This window comes from Oscarella lobularis, chromosome 20 (genome assembly GCF_947507565.1).
Source record: "Oscarella lobularis chromosome 20, ooOscLobu1.1, whole genome shotgun sequence".
Taxonomy (NCBI): domain Eukaryota; kingdom Metazoa; phylum Porifera; class Homoscleromorpha; order Homosclerophorida; family Oscarellidae; genus Oscarella; species Oscarella lobularis.
Genome location: NC_089194.1, coordinates 1,272,067 through 1,285,933, shown reverse-complemented (window position 1 = coordinate 1,285,933; position 13,867 = coordinate 1,272,067). Strand labels below are relative to the sequence as shown.

The following is a 13,867-nucleotide window of genomic DNA, read 5'->3' as shown; positions in this document are numbered from 1 at the left end:
TACAGGTTTTTATTTTATTTGCAGGTTTCTTTTTTTTATTTTGCAGGTTTTTATTTTATTTAATTATTAATTGTTTGTTTTTCTTTTTAGACTACAAATCTAATAAGAATTCAAATTAAGCCGAAGCGTCAATTTTTGAAAGATAAGAAAAGTGTTTCAGTCCTATTTCTTTTCACTGACATGACATTGCAGGTGAAATAAAGGACGAACAAGAGGAAAAGATTTTTTGCATTATTGCATGAAGTTTTTTTGCATGAAGATTTTTTGCATGTGATTGCATGCTTTTTCTCTTGATCTCCAGTTTATGGAGACAGGAGTGATAAATGAGCCTAGGGACCGTCCATGGGCGCGCGCGTCTTCGTTTACCGCTGTAGTGCGCGAGTCTCACGCGTCGCGAAGACTACGAGCGCGCGCGTGCCCAGCGTGCCAGCTGCGCGCCCCACGTGTGCGCGAGCTTCCGTCGTCGTTATTGTCGCGAGTCCCGCGCCGTTGCATGTGAGCGTTCGTGAAAGTAGGGGAAGTTATAGCCAAATTTTTCTTCGTAATATCCCGGATAAATAAAAATCAAATTAAAAAATTCTTGTCTCTTCGTCCGCATTTTCCCGTCGTCGTCGTCGTCGTCGTCCTGCGCTGCCGCTTGGCCTCCGGGCCAAGCGGTGGGACTGAGACTGCAGTCCCCACAGCAGACTTTACCCAAGTCCACAGGGGGTCGGCGGATTAACCTCCGGCCGCCAGGGAGGGTGGCGCATATTAACCTCCAGCCCACATGGAGGGAGACTTTAACCCAAGTCCCCAGGGTGATGCCTTCGTCTACATCTTCTTCTTTCTTCATCTGCTTCATCGGATTCGTCGACGCGTCACGACGAGAAGCGAACTGAAACTAAAATCAGATTCTAATCAAAAGCTATGATCTCTACACTGTAGAAACATTGTGGGGGAGGGAACGGATACACATGTTGATATAAACCAACGACGAAAAATGCCCAATATTAGCCAAAATTGAAGACGTGAGGTCAATTTGGTACCGCAGAGTCAAACAGGCAACCGATCCCCACCGTTTCATAAGAAAATATCGAGAATCGGAGAGGTGACCAAATTGACCAAAAACCGTGTGCTATAGTTCAGGGATGCTAAAAATCTTGACCTCGCGGATTTCCACCGAAATGCGCTAGATCTACTCTAATATGCTAATAACACAACCTCGCGCGGTCAAACGGTTCGTGCGACTCAAAATTCGCAAAGAAAATGCGCTAATTGATTCGGGGGGTCCCAAAGCGTACCTGTTCGCACGGTTTCTTCGAATTTGAGCGCGGAATATCGCTTGCGAAGCGCTTCGTAGTCGTTAGATCACTGCAAAAAACGAAGCGAAAATGATCGGCGACGTCCGGGTGGACGGATCGCCTTTTTCATCGCGAAAAACGGGCACCCGATCGCCCATACGCTTACCGACGCCGTAATTTGCATCTTCGTTGGCTCCCGCGTCGTCGTCGTCGCCGAAATCGGCCGTTTTCTTCGTCTACCGTCGAAGCAGAGCGTGGCGTCTGCTTCGATCACGTGTTCGTTTTCCCGATGTCCGGGCCGTTCGACAAACCCGCGAAAAAGCCAATCGACGATAATGTACAGCGAAAAGTAAGATGAAACTGCGAAGAAGAACCATGAGGCATCGTACGCCATCTTGAACTTGAGGCGAGAAATCTTGCGTAATTCGTTGCCAAGAATAGAATTGCTGACCATGATCATGATGCAATCGATAGTCAAACGGTATTGAAAATTCGCACCTATTCGAAAGGAACCAACCAGAGCGCTAGATGAACCCAACGTGACCTCAACGGACCAATGAGCGCGCTGGGCGGAGCTACACGCTTCAAAAGGGAAGTGCACACCGATTCTCCTTCAGTTGCGGCCTAGGGTGGGTGCGGCGTGGAGCAATCTGCGTCTCATCCTTGACGGACTGGCTCGGGAGTATCGGCAAAAGGACAGTCTGGATCGTCGGATCAGCGTGGCCCACGGATTAATCCCGTGCCGGAGCCTCTAAGCAGGGCGATGGGGGGCTTCGGCCTCGGTTCACGCACTGAGCATAATGATCGCTTACATGTCTTATTGTTGCCAAACGAGTACGACCTGCGTTAGGCAGAGTGGGTACGACTGTATTCTGTTAAACACAAAAGAAAGAACAGACAGAAAGCAGAAAAGAGATATTGAAGGGGACGGGAACAGACAGGGGAAGGGGGATGCATGCATAGAGTCAATAGATTAATTAGAGAAAAATCGAATGTCAGTGTCATGAGGACCCAAGCGATCACCCACCGTAGACCCCGGGACGAGAAGCGTTACCTTGCGAAGAAGGATTTGCGCATTCAAGCGCTGCAGACAAACAGCGAAGCGTCGGCGCCAGTATCGAGCAGCAGCGGGACGGTCATCGAGAAATTCGATGGACGGGCGACGGACGATCTTGTTGAAGAAGTCGACGGCGACCGGACTCCAACGTCCGAAGACTTCGAACGTCAAAGGCTCGAAGAGATAACCGAGGGAGATTGCCTCCGCACGGTATTTTGTCGACTTCTCGGTGTCGCGTAAGATGGCCGCTGCTCCGTTGGTGGAATGGCTCTGCGGCAGACAACTCGGACGTTGAGGGTGGATGATCGAAACGTCGAGAAGTAATTTCTTGCCATCTTGGTAGTCATAGATGCTGATATCTGGTCGCTTGAAGTCACCAAAGTCGCCCAGTTCCTCTAGCTCACAGTGGAAATTGACGGATCGTAATAGAGAGAGCCACGTGTGTTGGATGTGATCGTGACGACGAGTTTGGCCTCCATCCTTCCGACAGGTCAGCGCGTGGTATCCAGCTTCATCCCAGGTGGTAGAGCAAGTGCAGCATGGCAGACTGCGGAGCACAGGAATAGACAGACCCAGCCGAAGAGACACTGCCGTTTGAAATTCAACGTTGGTAAACGACAGATGTCTCGAGGCCGGGATCGCATCTAACCAAGCGCCCGCGTCTGGACCCGCCGCACTCCTCAACCTAGCTTGGGTGAAGCGGTTGGCGGACGAGAGCAAACCAGCGTGTTCAGCGTCGAGAAGGAGATGAGAGAGGACCCGCTGAAGCTTGAGATGTTTTTCCGGGAGAGTTGCGATTGATGGTATCGCTTCCGCCACAGCTGGAGTAGCCTGATAGAGGGCGGACAGCGTGTGAGCAACATGGCCGCAGAAAAGGTTGTCGGATGGAGTGACAGATACGTCAAGAGCGGATGGAAATTGCTCTAGACGGCTTGGCAACGAGGCAAGGGTAGCTGCCCAGGCACCCAAAAAAGCGCAGGGAGACGTGCGCTCGGCCAAAGGCAGCCCCATGCCACCTTGAGAGAGACGTAGGTGTAGTTGGCGAAGTTGAATATTGTCAAGCTGGCAGCCAATGATGGAGCAGAAACAGGAGCGAATGTTGGAGTCATGTTGCTGCGCAGCCTGTTGGATGGTTGACGGTGGAATAGCACGGAGAAGGTGGTTAATTCTGCCCGTTCCACAGTAGCGAAGAAGAAGTAATGCCGACTGCATGTTGCGAAGCCCACAGAGGCGTTCGAGAAAAGCATTCTCTTCCGCAACAATGCGTAAGCACTCCCCCGCCACATAGGAATCCGTGCCAATAGGGCAACCCAGGACTCGGAGGGGGTGTCGCAAGCGGTCTGGTTGCCGGCACTTTTCTCACCAACTGGCACGATTAGATTGCGGATGATCTGGCTCAGGAGAATTCGATCTGGGCATTGCACGTCCTTTCCTGTCGACTCCTACAAACTGTAGTCAGCCGCTCTCCACCTCAAAAGCCCCGGTTCTTAGCTTCGGCTTACCAATGTGGTCAGGTATCGTCGCGCCGGGGGACTCGGTATTAGGGGCCGACTACTCGTCCAGGCGGATACTGGCTGAGGTGGCCTATGAGGTCAAAACTCGCCCGAAACTTTTTGGAACGGGTGGCCATTGCTTTGCGGTGGCTGCCTTGAGTTACGAAGCGTCCGAACCTCCCCGTGGTGTAACTCGGGTAACGCTAATACGGACGCATTCAGAAAAGGTACGTAGAACGATATTTTGACAGTGTCTAATTGGGATTTGATTTTAGATTGCGAGCGCTGAAGGAAAACGAAGATCGAAGAGAGAACGATCGACGAAGACGTACAGAAGGCCCGCGGAAGAGCCGGACGAACGAACGACGAAAGGAAGGATCGAAAAATACAGTGGACACGCTAGAGTAGGTTTCTGCATGAGTGCATGTACTGTAAAATTACTCTACGAAATAAAATCGAATGTGCGCGTCTTGATTGTGTACGGGGTCGTCGCGCATTCGTCCAGATTTTGTTCTCGTTCAGCCTGCGATCTATTGGATTGTTTTCTGAGCGAATTGATCGACGTGGAAGGCAGAGGCAAGCGTTTTCGAAAACGCGATTCGACAAAATCGAGGCTCGCCATTTCTTTTTCAGACCTGGAGGCTAGAGCAGGCTTCGAAAATACAGCAAAACTCGGTAGGGACATGAGCGAGGACGATTTTAGCGAAACAAAGAGGTGTAGATCCAGGGAAAAAGAGAATGGTGGTGAATCTGCCTCGCTACAGAGAGCGGCACGCTGCGAGGCGTCTCTGATGCACTCGACAGACAAAGAGGCGTCTTTGCTTTCGCCTGCGCCGAGTTCTGAGCCGCTAGAAGCCCTGGACGCAAAGCGAGAAATTTTTTCTTTGTGGCTGATAGGACTCCCGTATTAACCTGAAAGATATAATCAATAAAAAAGGTACAACTAAAAAGAGAAAGAGAGAGAGAGAGAGAGAAAGAAAATGACAAAGACACATCCAAAGACAGTACTGTACTAAGAATATAATGTCATGGCAACTGATTTAGAAAGAGCAACCAAATGAAAAAAATGATATTTCATTTTCTCGTTGCTTGGATGAGATCTTACTTCGAACCTAAGCCAGAGTCTGGAGCATAGGAAAATCCTTCAAACTGACCATCCTCCTTCTCGTTGAGAGCAGAAGCTTCTATAGAAAAACGTCAGTACGGTACATCACCAAGACTAAATAAAACTTTCTCATCTAACCTTGATCTGGTGGCGTGTCGTCGACCGTATCGTCCTTGAACTCCTGCGGTATCACCTGGTCGTTCACGTCCGCCTTGACCTCGGGAACAAACAGAACGGGAACCTATAGTGAAAAACATAGCATCAAAAAATTATCAATCGATTAAATATTGCGCGCGCCTTTTTGTCATAGACGTCATCCCAATTGACTTCACTGAAGAAAACGTGTTCCATTATTTCCTCGGCATCGCGCTGACTGCCACCGAGTCTAAGAAAAAATAAACTCCACTCGCATTTCTATGTGCCTACGAAGTCAACTGACCTTTTTGTTGGATCCTTTTCTAGAAGCCCGGAGAGAATCGATCTCGCTCGTTCTCCACACCGATCGGGAAACTTAACGTCTTGCTATATACATACAAACAGACCGTCTCTCATCGTTTGGTCTTTGTCTCGTATACGAGAACGTACGGTGAGAATGAGTTCGAAGAGAACTTCGTGATCCCGATTGTAGAACGGCAAACGGCCGCAAATCATTTCGTACATGACGACGCCGACTCCCCACCAGTCGACACTTCGGCCGTACTCCTCCTCCTCGAGAACCTGAAAGCGCGAAGAAGTAAGGCTCAAAGTCATACGTAGCCCCCCTAAAGACTCCATTCAATCCCCCCTGACATGCACTGATTTATATTAAATTGAGGGCCTAACCTTTAATTATTAAATTGAGGGCCTAATATTTAATTCATACAGGGTTCTGCCGAAAATTTTTTCAGTGTGGGAAGGTCTGGAAGGATAGACATAATACGCATTTTTAAAATGGTCGTGGGCGTTCCCGCCAACATTGCAAAGTACTTTTTATGCGCGAGTGGCGTTCCTTGCGCCTGAACCGCAAGTGCCGCTCGCGCGCAACGAATTGGAGACACTTACCCCTCGAAAGTAGGCGTTCCCGCCAACATTGCAAAGTACTTTTTATGCGCGAGTGGCGTTCCTTGCGCCTGAACCGCAAGCGCCGCTCGCGCGCAACGAAAGGGAGACACTTACCCCTCGAAAGTGGGCGTTCCCGCCAACATTGCAAAGTACTTTTTATGCGCGAGTGGCGTTCCTTGCGCCTGAACCGCAAGCGCCGCTCGCGCGCAACGAAAGGGAGACACTTACCCCTCGAAAGTAGGCGTTCCCGCCAACATTGCAAAGTACTTTTTATGCGCGAGTGGCGTTCCTTGCGCCTGAACCGCAAGCGCCGCTCGCGCGCAACGAAAGGGAGACACTTACCCCTCGAAAGTAGGCGTTCCCGCCAACATTGCAAAGTACTTTTTATGCGCGAGCGGCGTTCCTTGCGCCTGAACCGCAAGCGCCGCTCGCGCGCAACGAACGGGAGACACTTGCCCCTCAAAAGTGTTCCCGCCAACGCTACAGAGTACTAGTTATGCGAGAGTGGCGTTCCTTGCGCCTGAATCGCAAGCGCCGCTCGCGCGCAACGAATTGAAACAGTAAAGTTATTGAGTTGAGACTGTTAACAATACAAATGCGGTATCTAGTCAAGGTATTCAACTACGAAAGTCTCGCTCCTTTTCTTCTCTAAACTTACTAATTGAAAAAATCACTCGCAATTGATTTTTCGTTTTGATGGTATGCGTTCGTTGCGATGAAATCAAACATGATCCACGCCCCGCAAAAAATGAACGCGATCAAAACGAAAATTCACGCCCAACGAAACAAAAAAATTGAGACCACGCAACGATCATTTTTTTGCCGATCGCAGATCAGTAATTGCTGCGCATCATTTTTAAAAAGATTTAAATTGAGGGCCTAACCTTTCATTCTTTGGGCCTAAATATTAAATTCAACAGACGCCTCCCTCCTCCTAACTCCCCATGAACAATCTATTAGCACATATACCGCGAAGGTTGCTTTTCGACCGTGTATAAAAAACCCTGCGTGCTCTCGTTTACCTCAGGGGCAAGGTATTCCGGCGTGCCGCAGAAGGTCGTCGTCTTCTTATCCATAGTCACGTCCTGTTTGCACAGCCCAAAATCGGCTAATTTGATGTGACCAGCCCTGTCCAGCAGGATGTTCTCGAGCTACGGGAAAAAAAACCCCTTTGACTGACACCCAAACACCACAGTGAAAACCGACCCCCTGCTTAAAATACATACGACTACGAAGCACTACTCTTTTTTTTGGCTCGGACATTCGCTGTGGATCGTTATTCTTGCCTTCAGATCGCGATAGACGATGGAATTCTCGTGCAAGTACTTGATCGCCAAGATGATCTCGCAGGCGTAGAAACGAGATCGCTCCTCGCTGAACATTCTCTCCTTCGACAGGTGAAAGAAGAGCTAAAAAGGAGACAAAGGAAATGGGGTTTCCCTCCACGTGAAACGAACGCTCGAGCTATCGTTCTCACTTCGCCGCCCTGGGCGTATTCCATCACGAGATAAAGTCTCTTTTCCGTTTGAAAGGAAAACCGGAGTGACTAGAGAAACAAAACCGCGTCAGAAAAGTATGCGAATCAAAACGAGATCGACACTAAGTAGAGGAGCCTACTACACTAGAGAATCCGCTTATACATACATCATAGATTCAATGTGAGTAGTTGCACATACCGTAAGAAAAGGATGCTTTGTCGTCTTTAGCACTTGGTTCTCAGTCAGCGTGTGAGCAACCTCTTCCTAAAATAACAAAATAACGTTCTGCTATAGTTAACTAGGCAATTCCCTCCTTGCCTTTGCAATGATGACATCCTTCTTGAGGATTTTGACGGCAAACAGTTCGCCCGTCGTCTTCTCGCGAGCAACGCAAACCTTTCCAAACGTTCCACGACCGAGCACTTTCAACATCTCAAAATCCTCCAGAGCAGCCTAAGAGAGTAGAAAAGCAGAAGTAGAATACAGAAAGAAGTGATAATACAATAGAAGAGATTTGGTATATTGACATACTTTGCTAGAAGATTTTTCAAGAGACGAGCTCTTTTCTTTGTTTGCCTCAAGAGCAGCTGAGACCTTCTCAATCGCTTCAACCCACGCGTCACTAAGAAGCAAAGTATGTTCAACGACATATTGATTGTAGGTAGATAAATAGTCAATTCTCACCGTTCGTCGGTGCGATCAACGCTGAAGAAGCGTTCAATGAAATTGGTCCACTGCAAAACCCTACGAAGATTGGTTAGAGACTTACATTTTTCAAAAAAGACGAGTCCATGGAAATCACCTCATGACAAACCCACTTTTCTTCCCCTTATTCATTTTCATGAGCTGGCATTCTGCAAAGAAAAAATATGCATCTATCGCATCCAAGCCAAAACATAGCGATTTCTGGGTCTCCCACGCACAATGAGGAGCCGTCCTCGCTCCTACACTAATCTCTAGTAAAACAAAAATGCTACGTACAAAATACGCGATACCCTAAGAATCCCATTTGGAACTCCTATCAGTCAGTTCTACTATAGTTACGATCTAAGGATATTTCAGCTGGAACCGGCGCCCACTGAAATGATATCGGAGTTAACGAATGCAGTTATAGTTCTACTGTAGTTAGAAATCTCAAAATGTCGAACAAAAGCATCGATTTTCTACGAACTACGCGTTCGAATTCACAAACGTAGTTCTATATTAGTTAGGATTTTAGCATATTTCACTTGGCGCCCAGTGAAATATGCTAAGATGGGTGTGGTGGGCGGTGGCGGTGGTGGGGAGGATCGTGGTTCGATTTTCTTGGCCAAAACTAAAGATTGGTCGATCCCATGAATGAAAAAAAGCTCTATAACCGACTAATCTACTAGACTAGAGAGAAAAACGGCCAAATCGAGTCGAAAGCACCAAAATAGCGCGATTTTCCGATCGCATCCGCGGTTTTCTCGCCTAAAACGAACGATCCGTCGAATCAACGCGATCGAAACGCTTTAGAATTGCATTTTCACTTCAAATAGTAGAAGAAACCACTGAATCGCGTCAAAAAGACCAAAATATGATTCTTGGTCTCCCACGCACAAAATGTCGTTCTTCTCACACGTAGCACGAGATCGTCGCTCTAATTGCCTTTCTAAACATATTTATTCGCTTGAGAGCGACGAACTCGATACTGGGGCGACTAGCTTCGAGATTTCGGGTCGAGAATTCTCGAAGTTACGTACCTGGCTGCTAATTGACGGGGCATGCCCCAGTGGAGAGTTCTGTAGGAGCTCCAGGTTTAACACTAGGTTCGATTTTGTGCCACGTACAAAAATTGAATGCGAGTGCACGAGTAGCAGGTACTATTGTCAGGTACAAACGTTTGCCTCTAAGACGACGAGGGTAATATTTACAAAACGAAGCCTCTCAACCAAGAACGAGACAGAGAGAAAACGAACGGATATTATAAGACCCTACAAGGCAAGGAATTCCTAGTCTTATCGACAAGAGGAAGAAATGGCCTATTTCTTATCAGACCATGCCAGTCCGATTAGAGATAGGAGTCTCGCTTGAGAGTCCCCCTATGCAAACATCCGCTCGACGGAAAGGAGAAGAGACGGAAAGGAGAAATCGAATCGACTATACAGTACAGTATTGAGAAGAGGGGGATTTGTCGATGATGTCTTTCTCATTCGCGAATCGAGCACCCGGAAGCAGAATCGGAGATGAGGAAAGGTAGTGCAGCGCACCGCTACTGTATCAAAGTCGTGCACGTAGAACGACGAAAAAGGAGTGTACGTCTCTCTCTCTCTGTCTCGCGGATCCCCCGGGAGCCCCGATCGAAAATATTGCATTAATGCATCGAGACGGAGAATAAACAAGGAGCCAGAAGCGATCTATGTGTCTACGGGACGCCCAGGTCTCACTTTCGACTGAGAAGTTGTTGAGTCGTTCTGTTTTTCCGTCTTTCGGCGGCTCCTTGTAGCCGTAGAGCGAACCGTCGCTCCACAGTTGGAAGTAGCGAGGACGCCAATTCTTTATGTATTCGCCTGGAAGCGACGAGACAATCGGAATCGAGCAATTTTAGCGATTTTCCCCGAAAGGGGCCTCGCTTTGTTTTGCAACCGCGACATCGCTTGCTTGCGTGCTTACCTCGCTTCGAGAGCCATCCCTCCTTTACAAGTACGCTCGCCATTAGGAGAAATGAGGCGAAATCACGCGAATGAAGCGTGCGTTACTAGTAGCATGCACTCGTCATTCGACGTCATGAAGGTGCACGTGCAAAGCGTTGCCCACGACGACGTTATGCAAAAAAGGGCATAATTTTAGCATGCACTTGTAATGCTCCTATTTATAGCTATTGCACAACGTGATGTCATTGATGCTCACCTGGTATATAAGTTCTCGCCGGAGTGCACAGTTCTTCAGTGTGCAGCTAACTCGAGAGAATGATTCTGTCGGATTGGAGGCACCTGCTCTCGTGGGCGAGAGCACGCTTACTTCGTCGACAATGTGACAAATTCAAATAACGCTTACTTCGTTTCTCGGGTCATCGAATGCCATCACCGGTGTCCCAAAAACCCCGCTCGAGGAGCCCTGTTGCCAAGCGACCACGCAATCACCAAGTACTGGTGCTATGTGGTAGGCGGCAGGTCACTCCGAGGGCACACGATCTGATCCTGGCCTCGGCTGTGTACTCCATAAAAAGAGTCTCACTCCGGGGCATGGAATAGGGCGTGAATTGATGGGTTCGGTTCTTATAATGCCGTAACAGAAGAGGAGTCTGCACTCGAGCTTATAGTCAAGCTACTGTTGCATTATGCAACTTCAAAAACGTTACTGTTTAGCTAATTAGCTTATAACGATCTTTGTATAGGCTGACGGATTGACCCCAAAATAGCGGCAACGTCATCTAACCCATCGATGCCGCCCACGGAAATTGCTAGCAACTGATGTCGCCTCTCGACTCTCATTGGTATAGTACAAGGGGAGTCGAGAACCGGAACTAAAGCAAGGGTGTTCTACTGTAAACGTCCTCTACGTCCTGAAGAATGCGGTAAGTCATATCACGAACGACTCCCTAAGTAAGAGGCACAATGGAACCATCGAACGAAAAAAAACCCGAAAACCTGCCCGACTCTAACGGCAATCCAACGCGGTCGTCATCGTCGTCGAAACGTAAACGAATCCTTACACTAACGATAAGCGCCTTGGCCTTCTTTTTCGGCGGCATCGAATACGCCGTCGTCATACCGACTCTGTGGCCATTTCTGGCAACGTTCGACGCGACGACGGCCTATTACGGACTCACCTTCGCCGCTTTCAGCATCGCCGCGCTTATTTCCGGACCTATAGTCGGTGCGCTGATCGATCGGTATCGTCACCCAAAGGCCGTTTTTCTCCTCGCCGCGCTCGCCCAAGTCGGCGGGAACGCGATTTACATGACGGCCCGGTCGCGTCACGCCGTTCTCGCCGCTCGCTTCGCGTGCGGTGCAGCGTTCGGCGCGATTGAGACGACGCTTCTGTCGCATCTCGCTCGCGCGACGCGACGACGCGGTCGTACGGCGCTCTTTGCCTTGCTGCTAGCCGCGCGCCAGAGCGGATTGCTTATCGGGCCCGTCTTCAATGTTGGACTGTGTCAACTCGACTTTCGTCTCGGCGACGGCGTCCGTGTAAACGCCTTTACGGCACCCGGTTTCTTTATGATCGTGGTGTGGGGAGGTTTGTGCGTTGCGGCTGTGTTTGCATTTGTGGAGTTACCGGAAATCACAGAGTCGACAGAAGGGGAAGTGACAAAGAAAAAGTCTCACAGTAAGTTCTCGCGACCCGGCCGAGAAGGGTTAGACAAACAATCAAGGGGTGCTCATACTGTAGGAAGGTTTTTTGGGGAGGGCGTTTTTTAGAAGGCGTTCCTAATTTTGTATTCCTTCTTGTGTAAGAAGGAAGTATCATCTATCAAACGAATACCCTTCGTTGAGTTCTCTAAAAATTACCTAATGGGGCTATCTTGCTAAAGGTTGCTTGGAAAAAAATCCGTTTTACGGTATCCGCTCAAAATTTGTCCCTTCAGAGGGGGTACTACCTTTTACCTCAATTAGACTAACCAGTCTTTATCTCATACTCTCTCTAATTTACCTAGAAGACGCCGACACGTCGTCTAGCTCTACGGGCGCCTCGATCTGGTCCAAAATCATCGACTGTCTCAAAGAGGAATACGTCGTTCTCTTCGCCACGAATTTCATCCACTACTACAACCAATGCGCCTTCGAAGCGACAATCGTTCCCCTATGCACGCGTCTACTCAAATGGGGCGAAATACCGGTGAGCGTCGTCTACAGCGTCGCCGCCGCCGAAGGCCTAGCCTGCTACGTCATCGTGCGCGTCGTATCGCGACGCGTCGCCGATCGATGGCTTCTCGTCATCGGGCTCGTCGTTCAGACGTTCGGCCTCCTTTGGTACATTATATTCGTACCGCGAATGGCGCCGCTCGACGAGCCAAGCTATCTGTCGATCAACGTTTTTCTCTTCCTCGTTCCCGGAGCGGCGATTATATTTGGGATACCGTTTCTCGGCGTCGCCGCCGTGTCGCTCATATCGAAAATTACGAGGGCCGAGTGTCAGGGCGTCGTTTTGGGACTGTTTCGCGCCGCGCAAAAGGTCGGGCTCATTATCGGGCCTCTGTGGGGCGGTGCGCTGCTCGATAGTCTCTACGTTATGTTTGGGGTGATGCTGAGCGTTCAGGGACTCGTTGCGACGCTCTTGTTTGTATCCTTTAGTCGGTTAAGGGAACGGGAATAGGGAATATTATATGACGAATTTATATTCATCTCTATTCGCGTCATTTTTTATCGATGTGCCAACGGTATGAATTCTAGAAGACCGCTCTAAGGAAATATCTAGCAGCTCCAAGTCTTATTCAAATGCTCTGCGCTACATGTGAGAAATCTCTCGTGTGTCATTGCGAACGCTAGGGATTTAGCGGCGTTTTTAAATTGTTTTGGATGAGGGAAATAAGCTACACTGTAAGATAGGACGACTTTGAACGTCATCAGGCTAAAGTTTGAAGTGGGGCCCCCTTTCTGCTCTTATACGTCAGAGACGCGTCGTTTGGCCATTAAAACGTCAAAAAATGAGCGTTTTAAACGTAAAACGATTAAAAAAAGAACAAAAAACATCGACACTTGACACAAACCCCACGGAAGACGGTGCTATGGAGGTTTATCCCGGTGACAGAGGTGCCCAGGAGCTGGGAGAGAGATGCGAGAACTAGGAAGGCGTGCAATGTTACACCCTTGTCAAGTGAGGAATGAGGCGACCACCGGGTCATAGTGCCTCAAGCCTTGGGGAGTGTTGCCAATCTCCCTTCTATCCTAGCCACGAGCTCTGCTCTGCTCCATCTGATAAGTACTTGTAAATGCTGGGTATTTATACTGATACGCGACTGGGACCGAGCGACTGCAACTACTCACAACCAAAAAGTGCTTCGTTTGAGCCGATACCTCTGCCAATCGGCCGCAAATGCATTTCTGCACCCGAAAACGGACAAATTTTTGCCGTAAATCAATTCAAAACGCGAAAAAACTACGAAGAATGTGTATTACGTACGCAAGACACGCCCTGTCACGCTACATTGAGCAACGCATGACGTCAATCGTCACGCATTGCTACGAAATGCCCTAATACGATAAGTAGACGCAATAAATCAGCCGCCAAGTGTGTTGTGAGTTCATTCTAAAGAAATTCCTTCGCTATTTGGACGCAAAAAGCAAAAGAATACGCAGCAACGGCAAAACGCCGAGTCAGCAAATCAAGGCGCTATGTCGGTTCTATAACGGGCACTTGAACGTGCGCTACTCGCAGAGGACGAAGCGTACGTAGTTCTATCGTTTCTAAAGCGATGCCTTATACTATAGTCTCGGTACGGTAACAGT

General features: G+C 48.8%; 3 protein-coding genes and 2 long non-coding RNA genes across 6 annotated transcripts; 2 read left to right on the top strand and 3 right to left on the bottom strand.

The window, feature by feature from the left end:
- Positions 1 to 521: 521 nt before the first annotated feature.
- Positions 522 to 1,659, bottom strand: LOC136198916 (uncharacterized). 2 transcript variants are annotated; one of them, XR_010672929.1, is made up of 3 exons: positions 1,447 to 1,659; positions 1,281 to 1,350; positions 522 to 880 (listed from the first exon to the last, which is right to left on the bottom strand). It is a non-coding gene; the product is annotated as an uncharacterized lncRNA (long non-coding RNA). The 2 variants fall into 2 exon arrangements; XR_010672928.1 differs by having other exon boundaries at positions 1,281 to 1,659.
- Positions 1,660 to 2,155: 496 nt separating this feature from the next.
- On the bottom strand, positions 2,156 to 3,610 carry LOC136198905 (uncharacterized). Its single transcript, XM_065988969.1, has one exon. The coding sequence runs from the start codon at positions 3,547 to 3,549 to the stop codon at positions 2,254 to 2,256; it is 1,296 nt and encodes a 431-aa protein (XP_065845041.1). The 5' UTR covers positions 3,550 to 3,610; the 3' UTR covers positions 2,156 to 2,253.
- A 391-nt stretch (positions 3,611 to 4,001) lies between these two features.
- On the top strand, positions 4,002 to 4,304 carry LOC136198918 (uncharacterized). Its single transcript, XR_010672930.1, has 2 exons — positions 4,002 to 4,057; positions 4,106 to 4,304. It is a non-coding gene; the product is annotated as an uncharacterized lncRNA (long non-coding RNA).
- Positions 4,305 to 4,737: 433 nt separating this feature from the next.
- LOC136198902 (RAC-gamma serine/threonine-protein kinase-like) lies at positions 4,738 to 10,164 on the bottom strand. Its single transcript, XM_065988967.1, has 15 exons — positions 10,089 to 10,164; positions 9,863 to 9,985; positions 8,257 to 8,308; positions 8,139 to 8,198; positions 7,986 to 8,076; positions 7,773 to 7,907; positions 7,653 to 7,718; positions 7,454 to 7,522; positions 7,263 to 7,385; positions 6,999 to 7,127; positions 5,521 to 5,652; positions 5,375 to 5,457; positions 5,233 to 5,320; positions 5,074 to 5,176; positions 4,738 to 5,014 (listed from the first exon to the last, which is right to left on the bottom strand). Exons 1-15 carry the CDS (start codon positions 10,129 to 10,131, stop codon positions 4,932 to 4,934), a joined length of 1,380 nt encoding a protein of 459 aa, XP_065845039.1. The 5' UTR covers positions 10,132 to 10,164; the 3' UTR covers positions 4,738 to 4,931.
- Positions 10,165 to 10,845: 681 nt separating this feature from the next.
- Positions 10,846 to 12,762, top strand: LOC136198904 (major facilitator superfamily domain-containing protein 8-like). The gene is made up of 2 exons (XM_065988968.1): positions 10,846 to 11,747; positions 12,076 to 12,762. Exons 1-2 carry the CDS (start codon positions 11,033 to 11,035, stop codon positions 12,732 to 12,734), a joined length of 1,374 nt encoding a protein of 457 aa, XP_065845040.1. The 5' UTR covers positions 10,846 to 11,032; the 3' UTR covers positions 12,735 to 12,762.
- Positions 12,763 to 13,867: the final 1,105 nt, after the last annotated feature.